The following is a 22347-nucleotide window of genomic DNA, read 5'->3' as shown; positions in this document are numbered from 1 at the left end:
TAGAGCAGAAGACAAGGCAAAATGAAGAGAAAAGAACTTAAAATCAATCAATAAGAATGGATGAGTACTGGAGAATGATAATTCTTCTCTTCTTCTTGAACTCTTCCCAGTTTGGGATTGAGATGGTCTGTTTGTTCTTAATTTGTTACTTTCAGTTGAAATGAAACACTCACAAATAGACAGCATTCCACTGTCTTCTGTCGTCTTCTCATTCCGATTTTGTACATCGACATTGGTAGACAGCGCATTGATGGGACCGATCATTGGGATCTTTGTCCAACTCATCGTTGGTGCTTGGAGTGATCGAGTTGATAGTGTGTGGGGGAAACGAAGACCATTTCTCTTAGGTGGTGGATTAATTTTAACCGCAGGGATGGTCGTGCAAATCATAGCGAGTGGGTTACACTATAAATATTACAATGACACATCAAGTGAATACACAGAATACACAAATCACGGCGGAAAGTGTTACTTACCACCGACATTTTCCGTCTTTTTCGAAGTTTGTTTTCGACTACTTTTACACTAAAAGAGTATCATGTTATTCATTCGACTTACGAATCTATAAATGAAATACTAGAGAAGATTTATAATACCAGTAAAACTATAAATTTACTATTAAAATAGTTTTAATATCTTGTAACACAATAACAAGCAGTTCTTTGGCCTCTTTTTGACATATATTGGGAGTAACGTCCTCCAAGTCGTCTCGAGAACTTTGGTGTTGGACATCATCCCAACAGAACATCAACACCCCTGCGCACTTTTGTTTGTTGCACAAACGGCATTGGCAAGACTTATAGTCGACTTCATCTTCACAATAACATATGGAGTGGATTATAGTCCAAAGACGCTGTATTCGGTGACAATGACACTATTCATAGTGACGATATTTGTTGTGTGGATTACGTCTGCAATCACATTCTTCACTGCGACGGAGTCGTACACGTTTTCTGATGAAACAACGACGGTCGAGTTTATTAAAGAAAGTATCGAGTGTGTGAAGAAGACGAACAAATGGGTGTTAGTCAATTGGGGAGTTTTATTTCTAGGGTGGTTGGCCTACACATCCTTTGCGATGGTGAACAATCAACTGCTGACCTTTTTCTCGTTACAAGAAGAGCGCCACAAGAACAACGACTCTTTTGTCTCATACTCGATGCCATGTTTGCAAAATTTAGTCTTCGATGTCTTTCAGTTGATGTATTGTGGTTTAATAATGTTCAGAAAGACATATCCATGGTATATGCTATCAACATTTGGAGCTTTAGGGTCGGCATTTTGTTTAGTTCCACTTATTATATGTATAGTATACTTAGCTCAAGAAAGTATTAACTTTTCAGGAGTTGGAACGTCGGTGGCTATTGGGATCTTCTGTTGTCTCTTTGTGTTAATTGCTATACCAATCTCTATCAACACTGCACAACTCCAATCAATTCCATTCGCTTTAATGAAGAATTTGGTGGACCCTTCAAGGTTCGGCTTGTTCATTGGAGTATTAAACACGTCAATTATATTTGCAAAACAAATTATGTTCATCGTCAACTACTTTCTCTTCAGAGATTTGTATGTATACCCGAATCCACTTGGAATATCGTCTGAAGAATATTATGGCCAATCACCACAAATCATTACCGCAGCAGCATTACCAGTGATGCTCTACTTCGGCTTCTCAGTCTTTTCTTTACTTACAAAGAAGGTGTACTCTATTAAGGAATATTGCGTACAAAGCACAAATCAACAGTTCTAAACTACATTTAACGACAACAAAGGGGAAGTGAATGTTACTATACTTATAGCAATTTTTATTAGTTTTTATTTATTTTATGGTATAATTTAATATAATTAATAGTAATTAATAGTTATATTTGGAACACAATGACAAATTATAATCACAAAGCACTACTTAAAAGTATAACTTTGCTCTTCAACTCGGCGACAGAGTCCACCGTTGTCTTCGAAAGCTCTTTAATTCTATCGGCAACGAGTTGATGACCTTTTCCATATAAGGCACCGATTGAATCAACACCAGCATTCTTTGCCATTAAAAGGCCATGAGATAAGTCATCGACCACTACTATATCCTGTTTCGTCAACCGATATTTCTGTAGAACACACTCAATAGGATAGGGGTATGGCTTACATAACTCCGGGTGCGTCGGGTCAAAGCCATAGATGTCATCCGGAAGAAACGCCCCATTTGTATACTTCTCATAAAAGTCTTTAATAACAGTAGCCTGTCCATGAGTACACACGATTATGATGCCACCAAGGCTCCGATACTCTTTTAAGAAGTCGAGAATGCCAGGAAACATTTCAATTCGACTATTTGTGTAACAATTGATCCACTCTTGATATATCTCCTTCTTCTCATCATTTGAAAGGCAAAGGACATCATTGAAGAATTGCGTTGTATTCACGTCCCAGAGGATTTTGTACCATTCTTCTAAAGTAAATATTGGAGAATCTTTTCGATATTTACTCATAAAGAGTTGGTACGATTTGTAGTGCACGGAAGGAGTAGAGTCCACTGTTGTGTCGTCTTGGTCTAACACTATACATTTGTACTTAAGGCTTTTGGACATGCTCTTCAAAGTGATTTCTTGAGTTCAAATTCTTCTTTTGTATTTTTCTTTTTATTAGAAAACACACAACATGGTTTTCCAAAGCAAACAAATTTCGGATTTACTTAATCGTTCGGGTAGCAATACAATCCCTTCCTTTTTTTGAAGTTTTTATTCCCGACGCGAACAAATTGCTGCTTTTGGCATTCCCGTTGAAATCAAAACGAGCAATTGTAAAAACCACGTATTTATAGTTAAAAGTTATAAAAGAATAACAATACCACTCAAATAACAATATCGTTGAAAATGTTATTCAAAACAAAACCTAAACTTCAAAAATGTTTTATCGAAACAAGAATAATACTATTAAACTATACAACTCTAAAAGATAGAATGTATATTGTCACACAGTTCACAGACTCTTTTAAGGTCATCCCCGAAAAGTTGAACCATGTCATCGCTTGCCTTATTGATGCTATCAACTTGAAGTACCAAAACAAAGTTTCTCATTTCTAGACGTTTTGTATTTCTCTACTTATTTAATTAGAGACAACAAGCTTGATATTAACTTATAGATGATAGAAGGAAAAGGTATTGGTGTGACACTCTATGACATCATTAAAATATCAGACGGAGTTATTGTGAACGGGACGGGTAACGTGTTCTACGACATCACATTCAATTTTGTAGTGTTTTCGCCATTTGTGAATGAATTGATTCAGGGAAAAGTGCTCCGTTCCCTTGCGACGGGTATTCAAGTCACTTTGGACTTCACAGACTCGATCTTCATTGATCAGTGTTACTTCCCACCAAACTGCGATTTCGACGAAGACGAACAATTGTGGTATTGGAGTTATAACGGGACGAAGCTCTATATGTACATCAATACTCCAATTCGTTTTAAAGTGCACCACGTCGTCATGAAGAAGCAAGAAAGCATTAAGCCAGCTCCCGCGTTGACTGTCCAACAAATAGCCAAAGAGAATGAAGACAAAGAAAAGCAGAAGAAAGAAAAGAAAGAGGAGCGCGTCAAGAAAATTGAAGAAAAGATGGAGGAGGAAGTCGAGAATGAGGACAAATGCCCTTTAAAAGTGTATGGCAGAATTAATGAGAGTGGGCTTGGGCTTACTTCCTGGTGGAAGAACTGATTGTTGTTTCTTTTCTCAGTTTATTTGCATAGTTTTGGTCATCGTTCAAACCTATACAACAGAGTTCTGTCACAATAATATAACTTTGGAGTTTATTAGAATTTTATAGTATATTAACTATAAAAGAACTTGAATGATTTAGGTGATCACAATGAACAAGAAAAACAGATGAATATCGTTTACGTCTTTATTGTCTGCTTTATAGTCGTCTTGGGAGCAATTATGGTCCTCCCACTCTATCCAATGTTCGAAAAAGCTCCACAGATGGTGTTATACCCAAGCCAAATGAACTACAAAAAATACGAAGGGAAGAGCTCATACAATCTCTTATGTGCGAAGAAATACCCCGACACTTTGAAGACGGAAAGCTTCACTGTAAAACTTGAAATTTTGGACGGGAAATATTCTTTGTCTGGAATAGTCGGGGCGAACGAAGTAAGTGATCCCTCATTCGGAGAAATCGAGTTGGTCGACATCTTGAATTTCAAGGACAAGACTTACGCCCTCGAAAAGAAGAATGGAATCGTCTTCGAAATGCTCAACACACAAAAAGACAACGAAGAGGTTCCAAAATACACAGGTCTGATCCCAAGACTTATCATCCCAGCAAACAAGACAAATGAAGTCAATACAATGAAGTTCGAAAACGGGTTTGTCAAGGACGACATATTCCATATCGTCGCAGAAAATGGAATTGTCGCAGCGTTCGATGGGGAATACAGAATGAGATGGGGAGAGTGGGCAACGGTATTTAAAACGGCACTCAACCCACTCAACTGCGAAAAAGTCCAGATGGGGAACGTTGTATATTCTAGAAGCAATTTTACTTTTGGGTTCTTCCCGTTCTCGTGTTGTGTTTCCGGTGCGGACGAAGAATACGGGTGCGACAAAATGGTACTTACCGATATGGAATATAACCTGATCGAAATGGTGAAACTGCCTGTTCAGAAAAATCAAAGGATCCAGTCGGCGAGACTCATCCCATTCAAAGAAGACAACTTTGTGTTGCTTGTTAAGAGCAAAGAAACGTTAGACTCTTATTTTGCTGTTATGAACAGAAAGGGAGAGGTGCTTATGCAACTGACTCAGGTTGGAAACAATGTGATCGGCTTCGATTTTATTTAACAGTTATTGGGGTTAGTAAATGTTAAACGTTAATATTGCATACTGATTTAAAAACAGAAATTACTCCTCCTTTCTTTGTTCAGTTTCACAAATCATTTTTTCAATAAAAAAGTCAAGCAACGCCTGTGGGTTCCGCTTTCTCATTGCTTCAAGAGATAGTATCGAGCGTTCTTTTCCTTCTGCAGCGTAAAGCACGTTAAGTGTCTTCATCTGTTTCCACACATCGAACACTTTCCCTTTTTCTGACAATTCGTTTTCTGGCTTCTTTGGCTTTGTGGCATCTTTTTCGAATTGAGCAATCATTTCTTTGTACGACTTTTCCATATTCTTTTGTGTTTCCCATGTGTTTTCTCGGCAGCCGTATCCCTTCCACTTCACAAAGTACTCGGTCCCCTTTTTTGTTGTTCTTTTCTTGACGATTTTTTCGACTTCGTAGTTGTTTTTTGTAATTTGCTCAAGAAGTGACTCTTGAAGTTTTTGAACTGTAACATTTTCTTGATCTTCTTTTCGTTTATTCTGTCGTTTTGTTGTCTTCTTTTGCTTTTTTTCCTTTGCTTCTTTTTGCTTTATTATTGGCTTTTGTAACAAACCTGTATCTTCTTCTTTTGTAACTTTCAATTCTATTTCTGAAGGTCCAAATGGTATATCAGCAGTTGTTGAGATAGTGTCGTCAATTTCAAAGCATTTTAAGTTAACACTTGTTGCGGGTGTTATTGGGTTTTGGTATTTTGTACTCTGTGTTGGTATGTTTTTCTTTACGAACGGATGGAACACATTATCTATATCCAGTTCACCAACTCCTTTCAATTCAAGTGATAAAGTCAAAGAACTTTCTCTAAATGGAATATTGGCATGGCGCATAACAATTGTTTTGGGGTGGGCTAGAGATTGTTCTTTACCACAAGAACACACAACAAAAATGGGAATTTTTTTAAATGTTCCACACAATGCACTTTCATACAAATCAACGCCTTCTTTAAATTCGTAGGCTGGAATATCCGAAAAGTCTGCGATAAGGATTTTCTCGCCAGTAATACCCCTTTTGGCAAAAATTGTCTTCACAACTTCCAAAACAATATGTGGCATAAATGGAATTTCAACAACATCCACAACAAGAGTCGAGTTGCTAGAAAACACAACATAGGCTTCGATTGTTTTTGCTACACATATCCACCCATTGTTTTTCACAAAATCCGAAATCGTGTTTTTGGGAGAAATAACTGAAACCGCTTCGAACGAAATGTTGTTGATTTGGGGTGGTGCGCTGATTGGGTAATAATTTGGTTCAGTGCCGATTTTCCATTCAATGAGTGGTTGGAAACACAATGAAATGACACTGTTTTTTGATACAGGAATCATCTCTGCGGTCAGAGGCTCGACGTTGTAATTCACATCGTTCACATTCAATTTGACGTTGAAGACGTGGCCAAATTTTTTTATGTTACACACACATAACATACCATTACTTCCGTCGAACGTCAAGTTTCCGTTCACGGTCTTTGAAATTGTATTCAAACTTGAATCCACAACAAAAAATTCGACACCAAATATATAAAGTGAGTTTGATGTGCACACTTTGTCAATCTTGGAATTAATTGATGACATTCAACGACAAAATCATAAATGAAAAACAAACAGGTAGTAGTGTAGACAATATTTCTTTGTAAGTAGCATCAAGTGCCAAAGCACCTTCATTCACAAAAGTGTTTTGAAAAGTCATATGCGTTGTTTTATAATCTGCAACTCTTCTTGTCAACATTTTTCACAAAACAAAAGAACAAACTGTTGGTAAGTCTCATCATCGCTCATAAAAGACCACAATTCATCGTCTTGTGTATTTTCGAATAGTTCTTCTTTTGTGATGTACTCTCTTAAAGAACTGATTGTTCTTTGTGTTCCAACGGTCGCTTCAACAGCTGTATTCTTGTTGGTGATACACTTCATGTTGACTTTCATGTTGGTCATTCAGTCAAACTTGTCCATTTTCCCCTCTTTTCTGTACGCTCATTCTACCTTTCTCAATCTCCTTTTTCATTTTCCAAAACTTAACCATATTGATTTTTTATTCAATATGGTTAAGTATATTATAACTTATAATAAATATTATTGGATAATATTTATTATACTATTTATAAAGCTATAACCAAATTATATTTAAATACTATAATTTTTATTCCCTGTAAAACTATATTAAATAATAAATTATAGAATTTGTCTTTCCACAATACATCAAAGTGGAACTTAAAAACTCAATCCCAAATCACAGTTACACCCCTCTTCCGCCTGTACTTTTCCGTTAGTCGTCATAAAGTCTGTAATTGTCGATGAGTGTTTTTTCGTCGTCCCTCTCTTCTTCCTTTTTGACGACCTCGACGTCCTCTTCCATCTTATTTTTATTCTCGTCGTTCTTTTCCTCGTCGCTTTCGTTCTGATTTTCGTTACCGTTATTGTCTGCAATAGCTGATCCGTCTACATCATCAATCTGTGCGGAGATATAGAACGCAATCTCAGACGACGGCGCGTTGGTCTTATTTGCCTCTGGCTCGATAATAAATTCGATATACAACAATTTGTTGCTGTTAATTATCATGACCACTTGCTTCGACTTCTCAAGTACCTTTTTGATTCGTTTAAAGTACCCCATGCGATACCGGGCAGTAAATGTGTTGTTGCACTCAAACCTTTTCTTCAGTCTGTTGTATAGTTTTTTATTATACTTTAAACTATACTATATATATAAAACAAATTCTATAAAATATAGTTGATTTTGTTATAGATCTATTTTGTGTCGACTGGTAAAAAGAATAGTAAAGTATAGTAAAACAAACTCATCGAAACACTCCTTTGAATAGACGGTTGTTACGGAGTCTCCTTGTGCACTCGAAGCTATTGTGAGAGTGTTGTCAGCGACCTTAGCAGTTAAAGTAATATATTGATGATTCCATTCGAATGATTTAAAAGAAGGTAATAATGTTTGAGGAGAGCATTTGAAATAGAGAGCGGTTGGATGTGTGTTCAAGTCAAAAGTTTCTCCCCGAGAGCCATGGGGGGAGCAGTTAGGGATTTTCATCTTCGAAGTCAAAGTCTTTGCTTTCATGTGAAGTAAGACATGACCGGAAGGGAAGATGAAGATATCCAAATTGTCTTGGTCGCTGACTTGGACTAATTCGAAGAAGGAGACAAAAAGTTTTAAAGGGATGTGTGTGACTATTTCAGGGACTTCAGATGGGATGTCATAGGCAATATTAAAAAGATCCGGCATCAACATGACAATACACTGAAACACTCCTCTCTCTTCAACTACTATTTTAAACCCATCCTTGTCTGCCCAAAGTGTTGCCAATTGGTCTTGACTGTCTTTTCTATCTTTTGATATCAACAATTGAAGAGTGACAAATAACATTCGCGTGTTTGTCGTCGAAAATGTCATCAATGGCTCCGTCAGAGAGATGGTAACACCCGACGGTTGTTGGAAGAGTGACGACTTTGGGTTTAAACTGGATATGTTCCTGTCGAGTAAATCTTGTGAGGTGTAACTCCCATTCAACAGAGACATGCTTTTTCCTTTTTTCCCTTCCCATTTTTTGTTGTATAGTTAATTCATAGTTTATAAATAATTTAATTATAGTTTGTTCTATTATTTATTAAAACTGTTTCTATTTTATAGTTTGGAGTATATATACCCGCCGTGGTATGACGGGTAAAATGGTCGTTTCTAATTCTAACGCAGAAAAAAGACTGAATTTAATTGTGAGATGATTAGACTCGAGATACTTTGATAATAATCAGTCCATATTTCGCACCTTTAATATATGAATTTTGGTAACAAGTGACACAAAAAGGATTTGGATTGTTGTGTGATTTGTCTGGAAATTTACCCATCAAAAACAATTGTTTTGTGTCTGTTCCATCATCAACTTTGAATGGAACTAACACCACTCCATTCCCAGGTAATTGGCGCGATGGGGAGGCAGCGATGACGTTAAATACGTTAACACGAACCCCATTTGTTAGGTGGTTAAAGATGAACTTGCTTAGAAACTCTTCATCGTTCTGTATGATATTTTCAAAGAGCTGGTGGTATTTCGTAACAAACAAAGTCTTGCCGTCAAGCTCTGGTATTTGGCACATACTGAGGTTACTTAACTCTTCTTCGTTATCCGTTTTCACCAAGGTGATTTGGTCACCACTTCCCAACACAAAGTTGGTTTCACATCCACATTCTCGAAACAGATTGTAGATCACGGGAGCTACATTCTCAGACATGAAGAGTAAGTTATCACCACAGTTCTTAAGCTTCCATTTAGTTAATGGCATTTTTTTCATTCTCAAAACTTGCCTTAAATCATTCAGCGTTCCGACATGATTTTCAATCACTGACAACTCTGAAATTTTTTTTCTTTCTTTTTTTATATCTTGTTCCATTGTTTGAATGTCTTCGTTACATTTTTTGAGATTTTGAAGTGCTGTAATCATCTCTATTCGTCTCTTCTCAATCTCAGTTTTATCTTGATTTCTCATATTTGCAAACTGTGTGTCTGGTGGAATGAACTCGCTATTAAGGCGACTTTTTTGGCCAAAAGTGAAGCTTTTGAACTCATCAGCTTCGAAGAACTTTAACACAAAGTCGCCACCATTCACACCCATTCCTTTAAACACAACATCATCCTTCCCAGATTTGTTAAAAGAAAGTGACTCGCCGCTGGGGTGCATTATCACTTTTCTAGTGTTGTTGTCATATTTCTCGTTGAGACACTTAAGCACAACACACCCATCGCGGTCATCATACGCGTAGTCTCCCATAAATATTTTGAGTCTGAACTTTTTGTCTTTGACAGTAAAGAAAGAATTTGTCTTCATACTTCGTTTCACTCGAAAGGTGAAGACTTGTCGGTCCACCACTGCACCTTTTTTGTCGTGTTTGAGTAATGTAACCGTCTTCACCAACTCGTTAAACCACTCCTCGAAAGTTACCACCACAACAGGACATTCTTTTTCCATCTTCGCTTTCTCAGATATTGTGTTGTATAAATTAGTGAACGTGTCAATACTATTAGACACTTTCTGTAACAATTTACGTGATTCTATCCTTAAGGATTCGCATTTTTGCGTGAGCTCTTTGTGTTTTCTTTCGGAAGCACAAAGATTGGTATCAGTGCCGAAGTATTTGAATTGGTTTGATGTTTTCAAATAGTAAAGAACGTCGAAGCCGGTTTTTAAATTAGTGGTGTTCTTTTCTATAGTTAAATGCTTCAAGTAATACAGAAATAGCAATATTTCGTATTTATTGTCTATTGTTGTAGCAATAACATTTTCGAAAAAGACGTATTGTTTGCTTAAATTTCGTGTGAAATCGCCTTGTTGTTTTTTGAAAAAGGGAGTCGAGAAACTTTCTCCGTTGTTGATCCTCAAAAGCTGGTCGATAAATTCGAGTTGTGTAGAGTAATCAATTTTTTTATAAAAATCAAATATATAATTTGCTAACGAATTTAGTGCTGTTTCATACTTCATTGTGTTTTGGAGTAATTGTTCTGTTAAATTTTCGTTTGGACCTTCAAGTAAAAAAGAATATTCTTGTGACAATTGATAGTCCCACGTGATTGCTGACATATCCAATAATTTCATCGAGTCGCCTACAGTGTTAATATTGTGTTGTGCAAGAAACTTCTTTTTGGCACTTTCATATTCATTAATTTCATCGTATGACATCGAAAATTTCTTTAAGTTCTCTTCTTTTTATTGAACATTAATTAAATATCATTCTTTTGTTTGTAATGAACTTAAGTATAATAAATATTTATAGTTTTTTTAATTATACTATACTATTTTTGTAATAAAATAATTTAGTTTACTTATGTAATAAACTCAATAAGAGTTTTATTATAATTTACTCAATACATATATAATATATCGGCAAACAATGTTCAAATGCCGAAAAAACAATTTGTTTTTCCTTTGATTAAATTTTAGTTAATCCGTTATAATATACAATAAATCAATAATAAATTAACCAAAAAACATAGAATAAAAAAAACGTGTAGAAAAAACACATAGTTTGTCGCAAAACAAATAAAAAGTTTAAAATATAACACAATTTAAAAAAGATACTTTTTATTAGTACATAAATAACTTAATTTACTGCAAATTATGTTTGTATCACCATTTCCATTCTGATATAATTATTGAGGGAATTTAACATCAAACTTGATTATAATTACTTTGTAAGAAGTTGTGAAAAAGTTGTTATGGCAATCCCGAGAGAAGTGGTGTTCTCTGTGTAAATAAGAATGAATTTTTTTACATCTCAAAATTAATGCACAACCATCTTAAAAAAAACAAGAATGGGGGAATCGTCATCTAAACCCAACAACACAACACACAAGAACAAAGACGACACTAAAACACAATCAGCAAACCCTTCTGATACTCACCAAGAGACTTCCATTCAAAAAGAAGTTGAAGTTAAAAAAGAAGAAGTGACTGGAACTACCACTTCTGTAGTTACAAATACAACAGAAGCCAAAAGTGATAGTTACGACTCTTCAGAAGGAAGTGGAGAGAGAGCGGAAGAAGGGACTTTTGATTGGGTCCAAGAGAACACGTCGAACATTCCATCGAGTGAATTTCAGACTGCGAGTGATCCACAATACGTTGATAGAAATCGGTATGCCAATGTCTTAGCCAATGAGAGTACACGTGTTATATTATCTGAGAGAAATTACATCAACGCCAATTACATCTTTGGAAAGAAGTACATCAGTTGCCAAGCGCCTTTAGAAAACACACTCAATGATTTCTACACAATGCTTTTTGAACAAAACGTTTCTGTTGTTGTTATGTTGACCAAATTCAAAGAAGGAGGTAAAGCGAAATCGACGGCATACTTTCCTATGGATGATGAAGAAGATACTATGACTATTACCTATCGAATTCACTTCTTAGACGTCTTGTACTCTGAAGAAGACGAAAAGAAAACTCAAACACAAGTAAGACTCTTCCAAGTCACTAACACTAAAACTAATGAAACTAAGAAGGTGGTCCACATCCACTACATCGGTTGGCCTGATTTCGGGACACCTGAGGATAAGACTTCATTCTGTGACTTAGCGTGTTTGGCATTGATTTGCAGAGAAGGGACAGCAAAAGGAAGGGATGGACCTATAGTGATCCATTGTTCTGCGGGACTTGGAAGGAGTGGGACATTCATTGGAGTACTCCGAGTGGTAGAGGAACACGTCGAGAAGTTACTTGGGAAGAAGACAAGAGCTTTTGAGAAGACGACAGACACTATGGAAACCTTTGAAAAGAAAGTTGAAGAGCTTAACAAAGACATTAATACAGCAAACTTTGCTGCTGAGATGGTAGTAGCAATGAGAAGTGAAAGAAAGGGAATCGTCCAGACTAAGGAACAGTTCAAATTCTTAGTCGATAGTTTGGACTATTTGCTTGCAGACATATATGGAAAGCAGACAAAGAAGACTGGGTCCGCAAAAGATATTCTTGAAGAGTTGATGAGTGATACACTTAAACTGAATTTAGACGACTTCTATGCAAAACTCAATTAAACCAATTGTGTTATTTTCTTTCATCTAGTTTTTTACTATAGAATTTATAATTTATAATAATTTATTATTATTATAAATATATTAGTATAATACTATATTTATTATTATTATTATATTAATGTTATAAATATATTATTATATATAATATTTTGTATAACACCGATTCAACAACTTAATTATTAAAAAATGAACAAAAGTGTGAACTCATCACTTCAATTGAAATATTATATCATAAATTATGCTATAAATATAGTTACAAAAGGAACAAAGAAAGCAATTTGTAGAAATGGGATGAAAAGTATGAAGCATATCTCACAAATATAAAGACGTCAAACTTATAAATTGAAAGAAACAATGCCAAAGGAACAAAAGTTAATTCCCGTGTTGATAGAGAAAGATGAAGAGTATAGAAAAGCTGAAAATGAAGTGAAACTTGCCTTTGAGCAACGCAAATTAATTGATATGACTTGGAAACAACACAAACATTTCAAAAATCAAAGTTTATATGACAAAAAGAAACAGGCGGTGGCTGAAAGTCCTGAATATAAAAAAGAGGAAGAAGATATTCTACAACTGTATCAAAACATCGACGAATTAATTGTTACATTATGTAATAATAACACATCTCTCTTGTCGCGATATGCATATATTTATACACGTTTCAGAGTCGAAGTTGAAGACATGACTGTGACTCCAGAAATCGTCGACGTTTTTGTGAAGTACATTGGCGAGCAAAACATCTACACGCACCATCTTGAAGTTTTTCCAAACAAAGATAAAATTCATCAAGTTACAAAGTTGTATTTCACTTTCAAAAATTTTCAAGCCGAAGACCTCTTGGACAAGGTCTGTGATAAATTTTATTGGTACTCTTTATCGGAATACACTTACCAACAAGAACTCATGTTGTGTGAAGGAAAAAAGAACCAAAGACTCAGAACAAGATTTGAAAATACTCAAGAGAACTTTAATCAAATCTTCACTGATCTTTATGAGAAGATCGAAAACTATACCAAAGATAAGAAATTAACAGATAAGATCATTAGAGTTATTAAATTCGTTGAAGACACACCTGTTAAGATGTTCAAAGTATTAATTAGCCAAGACTTCGAGCAGTACATTGACAAGATCAAAGAAAGTCTTGTGAAAGATGACTTCTGGGTGGAGTAATAGTAATTCATTGACTTTTTATAATTACTAATTTTATAATAATATATTATTTAATAATATAATTGTGGTGTATTAATTTTTATAAAAATATTATTATAAAAAATAGTTTATTAAAATAAATTCATATAGACTATAAAAAGTTAATATATAATAAAAAATAAAATGAAGTTAAGTAAAGGGCGAATGCGACAAGGCCGTAGCCAAGCACATTCTTGTCTAGTCGTGTCTTTGGCAAGCCTCAACACGACTAAACCCCAGCGCAAAAATTGTTTAATATTTGCACCTCCGTAGAGGTGAGCAAGATATTAAGCTTGCTAGAACAGATACTACACTTGATCAAAGCCATAAAGGCCGAGAAGGATTGAATGGAATTCACCGTTCTTTATATACATGTCGTGATGTGGCAGGGTTCAATAGTTTATAATTTCTTATTATTATGTATAGTTCACTAAAACTCAATGACTGAATTATAATTTATAATAAAAATATTAAATAGTAATGATTCACTTTTTTATCTTTTAGGGTTGAAGATAAAAAACAAAATTAATAACAATTATAAAAAACCAAATATAATAATAGTTTTGTAAATGATACAGAATAGTATTAAAAAATGTTATAGTAAATTATTGTTAAATATATGATACATTAACATATCTAATATAATAATAAAATGTATTATATTAATATAATAATAACAATAATAAAAAAATATATATTTAATATTAATTTTAATAGTTTTTGAAGATAAAATTTGATAATTATAATAAAATAGTATATAAATCACATTATATATTATAAAAGATAAGTATCAAAGAGTTATTGATGTTTTGTTTTATCTTTATACTAACTAACAATAAACACAACATACAAATTACAAACAAGTTACAACACAAAATCTATTGATCTTCAATTTACACTTCATTGAATTGTTGGAGTATATTGAATTTCTGTTTGAAGATGAGACATCAAAACACTTTGGTAAACTAGTATTGAAAAAGACCGTCCCATTATTTTCAATCCAAAATGCCCCTGAACAATTCATAAACAAATTGTGGTAGTTGTCATACACAGAAAACGAGTGTTTTGTGACACAATTTTTTTTAAAGAACAAAGGAACGATGTCTTTGTTTGTGGTTTTATTTAAAGAGAAGAGTAATACCTCTTCCGACTTAGCATTGGCTTGTCTCATATTGGACTTTATATTCATTTGAGGGTCAAATGTGTCTCTTTGATAAAACCCAAAGAAGTCTTTGTCACTTTCTATAATAAATAGAAGGTGCGAATTGTATTGAATAGAAGACACCAAGTCTCTTCCTTCAAACCCAGCGAGTGCACTGTCATATAACATTTTAATATTTTGTTTGACTGATTTTGAGATAAGGAATGCAAGTAATGAAATATCTTCTGGCACACATTCATCTTTATCACTTACACATACTTTGTCCACTTGATATAAATTATGGGGTTTTATATTCTTGTTATTGAATGTCGAGATCTTTTTGTGGTGTACTTTCTTAGTGTGTTTTTGTATATTCAACACACTTGTGAATGTTTGAGATGCTCGATTGCCCATGATATTTAAATTGTGAAAATTTACTAAGTTTGTACCTTTTTATACTCAAAGTAATTTTTTTAAATACATTTAGAAAGCTCAAAACATTTTAAATGTTTGTTATATATTGTATTCCCGATTATAACACTTAAATTGTACTGTTATTATGAGTTCATAATATGGCAATTTCACTGTAAAATTTCGATTCCCTGAATCAAAACAAGTAAAGTACTCTATCACTTAATATTTTTACATTTTAATATTGTTAACATTAACATTTTATTTTTCTTAATCTACACTTTTTTTAACTTGAACTTCAACAAAAAGAAAAACACGTTTTTTGTACCACTTTTTTTGTGATATTGTTAGGTGATCGTACAAAATTTGTCATTTTTCTTGATAACTTTTTCATTTGAACAATCCATTTAATTATTTTTATTATAAACAAACTAAATTCATCAGAATTATTCCATTTTTTGATTTTGTTGTTAGGATATTATTATTATTGTTGTCTTATATCTAAAATATGTATTAAATATTTACTAACAATATTAATTAATTTTTGTTTTACATTTCATTTTTGCTGTATTATAAATTATATTACAATAAATTAAATATAAACCTATTTCTATTCACCAAAAATGTCCCCAAAAATCCATTGAAAAATAATCAAAAAAATGAGTTAATAAGCATTAATTAATTTACTAATCCAAACAAACTATCAATTAATAATATCAAAACTACCAAAAGAACTATATCATCTCCAAAAGCACATGCAGCCCCACACGATTCCCCATCCCGATGCCCAACGTCGTCGCATTCAAGGACATCCTCCGAACTCCCCCTCTCCAAATCAGAATCTTATGACTGATCAAGAAACAACTGGTGAGGACGAAGACATAGATTTTGTTGAAACGGAGCAAGAGGAAGATATTGATGATGGGATATTACAGTCAGACTGGGCAGCTGATGGGAAAGAGAAAGAAGAAGAAGTTCAAAACATTCCGTTAGACCACGATTTACATGGGGAAGTCTCTGACACTGTTTTTGTCGCGTTTGGTCAGCAATTTTCGTCTGGGAAAGTCATTACTGCGAAGGAGTTATACTCGATGAAAGACCGAGCGACGTCGAGTGGACAGAAATTAGAAAAGATCCCGATGTGGCTTGATATATGTCCTCCGACGGATGATTCCGCTAAAGTACTTGAACAAGTCTTCAATCTTCATCCTTTGACTATAGACGATTGGTTTACCCCAGATTCACGAGAGAAGGCTGCATTCTTTGAAGACTATTTTGCCATTTCTGTAGTTGAGATGCGATATATAGATGACACCAATATCCTTAAAACGTATTTACTTAACATCGTTGTGAAGAAGAATGTGATTTTGACGATCCACACAGAACCCATATTATCAGTGTCAGAAGTGAGAGTTAGAATACGAGACAAATATCAAGGAACATTTCCAAGTGCGCATTGGGTACTCTACGCCATCTTAGAGTTGATCATTTCGAAATTTAATGTCTTGAATGAACGACTCTATTCAGACGTATTTTCAATCGAACAATTGTCACTGGTGTTATTACATGATGATCAAGACGAGTTCTTAAGTCGAATTGGCGACTTGAAAAAGCGGACCAATTTGCTGCAGTTTCTTGTCTCTCCGAAGAAGTCATTTTTGCGGTTCATCTTGAAGTCGAAGTCGCACATGGTCTCAAAAAATCTCAAAATTTACCTTCGTGACATTTTGGATGACACCGTCAGACTCTTAGAGAAACTCTCTTCACTGACGCACAATATCGAAAACCACCAAGAAACTTATTTAGCAAAAATCTCGTTAAGTGTGAATAGATACTCAGAAGAAGAAAATCAATTGATGAAGAAATTTGGTGCCATTGCAACACTCTTCTTGCCAATGACATTCATCGCAGCACTCTTTGGAATGAACGTCACAGTGCCTGGGCAGAATGATCCAAGCCTTGTCTGGTTCTCCTTGATTATAGGCATCTGTATTATCTGGACTATCGTTGGGATCGTCTTGTTTAAGATCTACAATTGGTTCTAACCTATTTATACATGTACTATTACTTAATAACAACTGAACTAGAAATGTATAGTATAACCTAAACACCACTAAATAAACAGAGAACTACACAAAAGACGGTTCAGAGGTACTGAAACGTCGTCGAGTTTGATCCAAGCGAGAGTTCCGTCGATGTTGGTAAATAACTCGAGAATGAAGTGACTGCCTCCGTCTCGTTTTCTTCTTTTTTCTCGAAATGAAAGGTCTGTTTGTCGTCGAATAGTGGCGGATTCTCTTGGTCGAATACCAAAGGGAGGTATTGAGTAGCTGATGGGTATGTAGCCATACTCATGAGTCCACTTGCATTAGAGAAAGTGTTTTTATTACACACTTCCATCTGTTGAGGGTTGGGTTCTTCTAAGAACAACTCTTTCTTCTCCACTTCAAAGAGTGTTTTCTCATCATCCTTCTCTTCGCCTTCATTCTTGTGTTGTAAATTCTCTTTCGTCTCAATTGACACAGTTAAGTTCATTCGAACATCAACGACAATCTCTTTGTTATTGTTCTCCTCAAACCGTTGATGAAGGTATTCCAATGTCTTCTTCCCAACAGAGTCGATGACATCTTTATCATACGATTGCATCGCATATTTCACCTTTTTAAAGCGTTTCATCTTCACAGTGTTCTCACTCTCTTTCGACTTTAAGACATCAAAGCTGTAGCCAAGCTCCTCTAACATCTCGACTAACCAATTGAAACTCACTGACATACAATTCTTCTGATAATACCGTTTCCGTTGAACTTCATTCTGCACTAAATTCGCCTTCTCAAGCGCCTCCTTCTCCGCCTCCTCTTTTAACTTGAATATCTGGTCCGTGCGAACCTCTGAGACGTGGTAATACTGTTCCGTCTTTTTCGACTTCTTTTCCGTGTTTTGGACTACTACCTCCCGATTGTGTTGTACTAACAGAAAGATCAGAAATCCTAATTGGTAGCACTCGGAATTCTTCGCTCGTTCTTTCTTGCGCCTATTCGCCTCACGTAACGTGTCCTCTCCTTGTGGTGCCTTTGCCTTTCGAGGCATCTCTGTTTTTCTTGTTCTTTTTCTATTATAAATACTTAACCTTCTCGTATAGTTTATTATTGGTTTATTAAACTATAAATATACTATAAGAGAGAGCATTAATTTTATGGATGTTTAATTAAAAACATTTCGGTCGTCAACCCGATGAGTGACGGGTTTTTCGACCAAAAAAACACAAAAATCTTTTTTCTATTTTAAAATTAATATTTTTGATATTTAAAGAAAAAAACTATTTCTAATTATAAAATTCTCAATTAAAAATCTCTTTCGAAATAACCAGTGGCTATTGTATTTTTAACTATATTTATAGTTAGTTGAATCAATCAGAAGAATACAATCCCAAGAAAGGAACCTACTAGAATGAAAGTCAATTACGCGCATTTTTTGCAGACGGGGAGGCCCTCCGATGTGATCATGTAGGACCCGGAGAATTTCTCGCCACATCTCGAACATACAAAGCATCTACATGATGAGTATAAATGTACTATACTTATAGTATATTATATTAGAGTTACTAATTATATGAATAACATATCAAAAGAACGAACGTGTCGTGGTAATTGTGACCATCTACAACCAAATATTTACCAACGAGGGGCTTCCCGCACTTGTAACATCTCTCCACATAAGTTTCTTCATAACAGAGACTACACACGACATCCCCGTTGTGTTCCATAATCTTTCTATCCCCTCCAAACTTCTCCCCACACAAGGTACATACAAAGCAATCCTATCAGTCACTTCCACTGCATTTCAAGTGTTTAAATACGGTGAAGGTAATCAATAAACAAACTTCATGATAAAACTTTCCAATGGCTTTAATACCACCCGCAACGGGTTTACCACACTTCGCACATAACTCCGCACTTATTATAGTCGCAGGCTTTTCTTGCTCTTTGGGCTTTTCACTCTCTTTTTTTGTGGAAGTGGTCTCTCCTCCTATTTTGGCGCCACACTCGGAACAGAATTTGACAGAGCCATTTAACTTCACTCCACAATTGGGACAAAACTTGGGAGCACTTTGTTTCTCGGGACTTTGTGGGGGTTGAGCTTTTGCTGGTGTTTTGGGTTCCTCTTTTTTCTCCTCTTTTTTGGGCTCCGTCTTCTTTGGTTCCTCTTTTTTGACGTCGGCTTTTGGCTTTGGTTCTTCTTTCTTTTGTTGTTCTTTTGGTTCAACTTTTTTTGGTTCTTCTTTTGGTTTTGGTTCTTCTTTAATTTTGTCTTGGGCTTCAAGTTGTAAGAAAGCCTCTTTTTTATTCACACAGTGGTCTATGGCATCAGTTAAAGTCTTATTATCTGTAATTATAATTGGAGTGGTGTCACCTTTGTATACTATATCAAATAAGTAATTGGGATACTTCTTTTTCAATTCAGCTACAAAGACTTCGTGGATGTTGGGAAGCGTTCGTTCCACATTCACAATCTTGTTTGCAGTCCCTTGTTTCACTTTGATCTTGATGATTGGCATTTAATCAATTTGAGAAAGGAGATGGATCTCACTTTCTTTTCTTCACCGTCAATTCAACTTCCATTTGGGTTCTAGATATTTTGGATTTCTATCTTTTTCATTCACTTTTTACTCCTATTTTACTAAGATTCGTTTTGCTGTTTTTAATCATCACATTTTTATTATTACAGTTAACTTTTTTATTGTAATTGTATAGTTTGTTTATGAACATGAAATAAGAACGAGAGTTAAATAAGTAAATGAATATTGGTGTAAAAAACTCTCCTTGGTCTTATTTCTTCGTATTAATACCAAATTTAACTATAATTGTTAATTTTATATATTATATTTAATTAATTTTATTGACTATCTCTTTTTTATTTTCGAACTTTTTGTATCAAAAAACGTACAAAAGTATCCTATCATTTCATGATTTTGCTTTAAGTTTTCAACATCATTTTATACAAGTAATTGATGAGTACAAAAAGACTAAAGTTGATTAGTTAAACACTTTGAATCAATAGTAACAAGTTCTACTTTTATACATTCTGTAAAAAACATTTCATATTTAAATTTGAAGTTTAGTAAATTAAATTAAATATTTAATTATTGTTTCAAATCAATAATATATTTAATATCTATTATAATATATAGTAATTTAATTTGGCATTTTTTTTTCAACAAACTAATATGAAAACTTGTTTGAATAATATATTTTAATTATTTTGTTATAACAATTGTTAAATTTCTAAAATAGATTAAAAAACTTTGTATAAATGGTTTTTAAAGTTTTATAATAACTGATATTATTTTTTCATTTTATTTTTTTAACTATAAAACAATTAATAACAAAACCATACCACATAGTATTTTTTTATACAAAACACTTTTGTGGTGAGTTAAAAAACCTAAATTGTTTATAGTTTCCCCACCCAATTCTACCAAAATCGGTTTATTGAAAAGTCGACCAAACACAAAAAATTTTCCATTTGAACTATAATAAAACTAATCATAATTATTCAATTATCCAACTGAATTGGAAAAAGACTGAAAAAATATATGAAGGGGTTCAACGAGTTGATCGGACTTTTAGAAGAAGTTTTGACACAAAACTACGACTTGTGTCCTGAAAGTTTTAATGTTGTACTTGTCCGTTCAATTCGGAATATCGAGAGGTATTCATTAGTATATTTCTTGATGATATTGACAATTCAATGTGTGTTTCTCTTGATCAACAAAGATTTTTTACTCCCCACCGTGTTTGTGACAATCGTCCCACTTGCAACTCTGTTTTTTCCTCACGAAATGAAGAACGCCAAATGTGCAGTCTTTTTGTTTTTCTCTCTTATTTTACTTGCACTTATCATCTCTTCACTTTTGGGCTTCTTGTCGTCGTTTGTTGTCGATCTTGGATTTATTGTTGGATTACCAATGATACACATGGCACTTTTTGTTGGGAAAGGGAAACAACTTTCTGTTGTGTTGACATGAAGACACTCTAAACGCATTGTAATACCTTCCGATTATCAACTCACTTCATATAGCACAATCAAACACAATTGAAGTACTTTCAACATATTTTTAATTCATTGTTTGGAAATTGTTTTATTGTTATTTTGTTTGTATAAATATATTTATAAAGTATTATAAGAATATTGTTTGTTATTGTTTTTGAATAACATGTTTCTATTATGAAACGGAAGATGAAATAAAAAGAAATCAAATTGTTTTAAAAAAATTGTACCCTTTTCTCACAAATTCTCCATCAATGTATTTTAATATAACCGCCCCTTTCACTGGGATACTTAAATTGTTCACAAATGTCGCATTGACATAAGTGGTGGTCTCGTCTTTCATTACACCAAAACAATTGTGTGAGTGACCAAAACAAACTAACTTGGGCTTGTTCTTACTGATAAAGTCTAAAATAGGGTGAGACCCACCATGAAACGATGGTGATGATAGTGACGAGACCGCCATCATATCTAAAATATTGTAAGGTGGTTGGTGTGATAAAAATACAAACGTCTTTGTTGGATCTGGTTGAAAAGATTCTTCACCATTAAAGCCCCAATTTGCTCCATAGAAGACAAAATCGTCAATAGTCACACTTTGATTGATTAAAAGAACGGCTTCGGAACATTCTTCAGATATCCACTTGGATATCTGTTCTGTGCTTTTTGTGATTTTGAGCTCGTTATTTCCTAAGACAATTAGTTTGTGGAGAAAGTGTTGGGAATGAAGCCATTTTGCAAATTTTCTTATAGAATACTCTTTACTATTTGAAAAGTCCCCACAGTGGATTAGAAAGTCACCACGAGGAAGAGAGAGAAAAGAGTGTTTACGATGTGTGTCTGATATTATTACAAATCGAATAGAGTCTGGCATAGACATGGTGAAATAATAACAATTGAGTTTAAATTTACATTATTATATAGTACAACTTGAACATTTATTTCGATTTGTTGATAAATTATTCATAAAGATATTAAATAAAATTAAAATGTTAAAATGTTTTTGTTGTTATACATTCGATCTTATTTAAAAGTGATGTTTCATTATTAAAATTGATAACAAGTTTTAGTTGTTGTTGTTATACATTTCAAACGATAATTAACAGTTTAATAAAAATTAATATAACAACTATTTTCATTGTATAAATAGGGACCTA

At 34.1% G+C, this 22347-nt stretch overlaps 15 protein-coding genes across 15 annotated transcripts; 7 read left to right on the top strand and 8 right to left on the bottom strand.

Moving 5' to 3' along the window:
- Positions 1 to 56: 56 nt before the first annotated feature.
- Positions 57 to 1750, top strand: EIN_016370 (hypothetical protein; the record flags this gene model as incomplete). Its single annotated transcript, XM_004257141.1, has 3 exons — positions 57 to 129; positions 180 to 502; positions 659 to 1750. 3 exons carry the CDS (start codon positions 57 to 59, stop codon positions 1748 to 1750), a joined length of 1488 nt encoding a protein of 495 aa, XP_004257189.1.
- Positions 1751 to 1892: 142 nt separating this feature from the next.
- On the bottom strand, positions 1893 to 2585 carry EIN_016360 (hypothetical protein; the record flags this gene model as incomplete). Its single annotated transcript, XM_004257140.1, has 1 exon — positions 1893 to 2585. One exon carries the CDS (start codon positions 2583 to 2585, stop codon positions 1893 to 1895), a length of 693 nt encoding a protein of 230 aa, XP_004257188.1.
- Positions 2586 to 2957: 372 nt separating this feature from the next.
- Positions 2958 to 3712, top strand: EIN_016350 (DNA-directed RNA polymerase III subunit RPC8, putative; the record flags this gene model as incomplete). The annotated part of the gene is made up of 2 exons (XM_004257139.1): positions 2958 to 3065; positions 3140 to 3712. 2 exons carry the CDS (start codon positions 2958 to 2960, stop codon positions 3710 to 3712), a joined length of 681 nt encoding a protein of 226 aa, XP_004257187.1.
- Positions 3713 to 3880: 168 nt separating this feature from the next.
- Positions 3881 to 4837, top strand: EIN_016340 (hypothetical protein; the record flags this gene model as incomplete). The annotated part of the gene is made up of 1 exon (XM_004257138.1): positions 3881 to 4837. One exon carries the CDS (start codon positions 3881 to 3883, stop codon positions 4835 to 4837), a length of 957 nt encoding a protein of 318 aa, XP_004257186.1.
- A 60-nt stretch (positions 4838 to 4897) lies between these two features.
- On the bottom strand, positions 4898 to 6781 carry EIN_016330 (chromobox protein, putative; the record flags this gene model as incomplete). Its single annotated transcript, XM_004257137.1, has 3 exons — positions 4898 to 6421; positions 6474 to 6582; positions 6621 to 6781. The coding sequence occupies 3 exons, from the start codon at positions 6779 to 6781 to the stop codon at positions 4898 to 4900; spliced, it is 1794 nt and encodes a 597-aa protein (XP_004257185.1).
- Positions 6782 to 7133: 352 nt separating this feature from the next.
- On the bottom strand, positions 7134 to 8393 carry EIN_016320 (hypothetical protein; the record flags this gene model as incomplete). Its single annotated transcript, XM_004257136.1, has 2 exons — positions 7134 to 7518; positions 7666 to 8393. 2 exons carry the CDS (start codon positions 8391 to 8393, stop codon positions 7134 to 7136), a joined length of 1113 nt encoding a protein of 370 aa, XP_004257184.1.
- Positions 8394 to 8596: 203 nt separating this feature from the next.
- On the bottom strand, positions 8597 to 10546 carry EIN_016310 (hypothetical protein; the record flags this gene model as incomplete). Its single annotated transcript, XM_004257135.1, has 1 exon — positions 8597 to 10546. One exon carries the CDS (start codon positions 10544 to 10546, stop codon positions 8597 to 8599), a length of 1950 nt encoding a protein of 649 aa, XP_004257183.1.
- A 632-nt stretch (positions 10547 to 11178) lies between these two features.
- Positions 11179 to 12402, top strand: EIN_016300 (tyrosine protein phosphatase non-receptor type 61F, putative; the record flags this gene model as incomplete). Its single annotated transcript, XM_004257134.1, has 1 exon — positions 11179 to 12402. One exon carries the CDS (start codon positions 11179 to 11181, stop codon positions 12400 to 12402), a length of 1224 nt encoding a protein of 407 aa, XP_004257182.1.
- A 354-nt stretch (positions 12403 to 12756) lies between these two features.
- Positions 12757 to 13572, top strand: EIN_016290 (hypothetical protein; the record flags this gene model as incomplete). Its single annotated transcript, XM_004257133.1, has 1 exon — positions 12757 to 13572. One exon carries the CDS (start codon positions 12757 to 12759, stop codon positions 13570 to 13572), a length of 816 nt encoding a protein of 271 aa, XP_004257181.1.
- An 871-nt stretch (positions 13573 to 14443) lies between these two features.
- On the bottom strand, positions 14444 to 15145 carry EIN_016280 (hypothetical protein; the record flags this gene model as incomplete). Its single annotated transcript, XM_004257132.1, has 1 exon — positions 14444 to 15145. The coding sequence occupies one exon, from the start codon at positions 15143 to 15145 to the stop codon at positions 14444 to 14446; it is 702 nt and encodes a 233-aa protein (XP_004257180.1).
- Positions 15146 to 15987: 842 nt separating this feature from the next.
- EIN_016270 (Magnesium transport protein corA, putative) lies at positions 15988 to 17187 on the top strand (the record flags this gene model as incomplete). The annotated part of the gene is made up of 1 exon (XM_004257131.1): positions 15988 to 17187. One exon carries the CDS (start codon positions 15988 to 15990, stop codon positions 17185 to 17187), a length of 1200 nt encoding a protein of 399 aa, XP_004257179.1.
- Positions 17188 to 17287: 100 nt separating this feature from the next.
- Positions 17288 to 18229, bottom strand: EIN_016260 (hypothetical protein; the record flags this gene model as incomplete). The annotated part of the gene is made up of 1 exon (XM_004257130.1): positions 17288 to 18229. The coding sequence occupies one exon, from the start codon at positions 18227 to 18229 to the stop codon at positions 17288 to 17290; it is 942 nt and encodes a 313-aa protein (XP_004257178.1).
- Positions 18230 to 18600: 371 nt separating this feature from the next.
- On the bottom strand, positions 18601 to 19697 carry EIN_016250 (lim domain, putative; the record flags this gene model as incomplete). Its single annotated transcript, XM_004257129.1, has 3 exons — positions 18601 to 18691; positions 18778 to 18959; positions 19023 to 19697. 3 exons carry the CDS (start codon positions 19695 to 19697, stop codon positions 18601 to 18603), a joined length of 948 nt encoding a protein of 315 aa, XP_004257177.1.
- Positions 19698 to 20735: 1038 nt separating this feature from the next.
- EIN_016240 (hypothetical protein) lies at positions 20736 to 21167 on the top strand (the record flags this gene model as incomplete). Its single annotated transcript, XM_004257128.1, has 1 exon — positions 20736 to 21167. The coding sequence occupies one exon, from the start codon at positions 20736 to 20738 to the stop codon at positions 21165 to 21167; it is 432 nt and encodes a 143-aa protein (XP_004257176.1).
- Positions 21168 to 21395: 228 nt separating this feature from the next.
- Positions 21396 to 22070, bottom strand: EIN_016230 (hypothetical protein; the record flags this gene model as incomplete). Its single annotated transcript, XM_004257127.1, has 1 exon — positions 21396 to 22070. The coding sequence occupies one exon, from the start codon at positions 22068 to 22070 to the stop codon at positions 21396 to 21398; it is 675 nt and encodes a 224-aa protein (XP_004257175.1).
- Between the last annotated feature and the right edge of the window lie 277 nt (positions 22071 to 22347).

The sequence above is a fragment of the Entamoeba invadens genome (genome assembly GCF_000330505.1).
Source record: "Entamoeba invadens IP1 unplaced genomic scaffold scaff_1105074724629, whole genome shotgun sequence".
NCBI lineage: Eukaryota > Evosea > Mastigamoebida > Endamoebidae > Entamoeba > Entamoeba invadens.
This window is presented reverse-complemented; position numbering and strand designations above follow the sequence as displayed.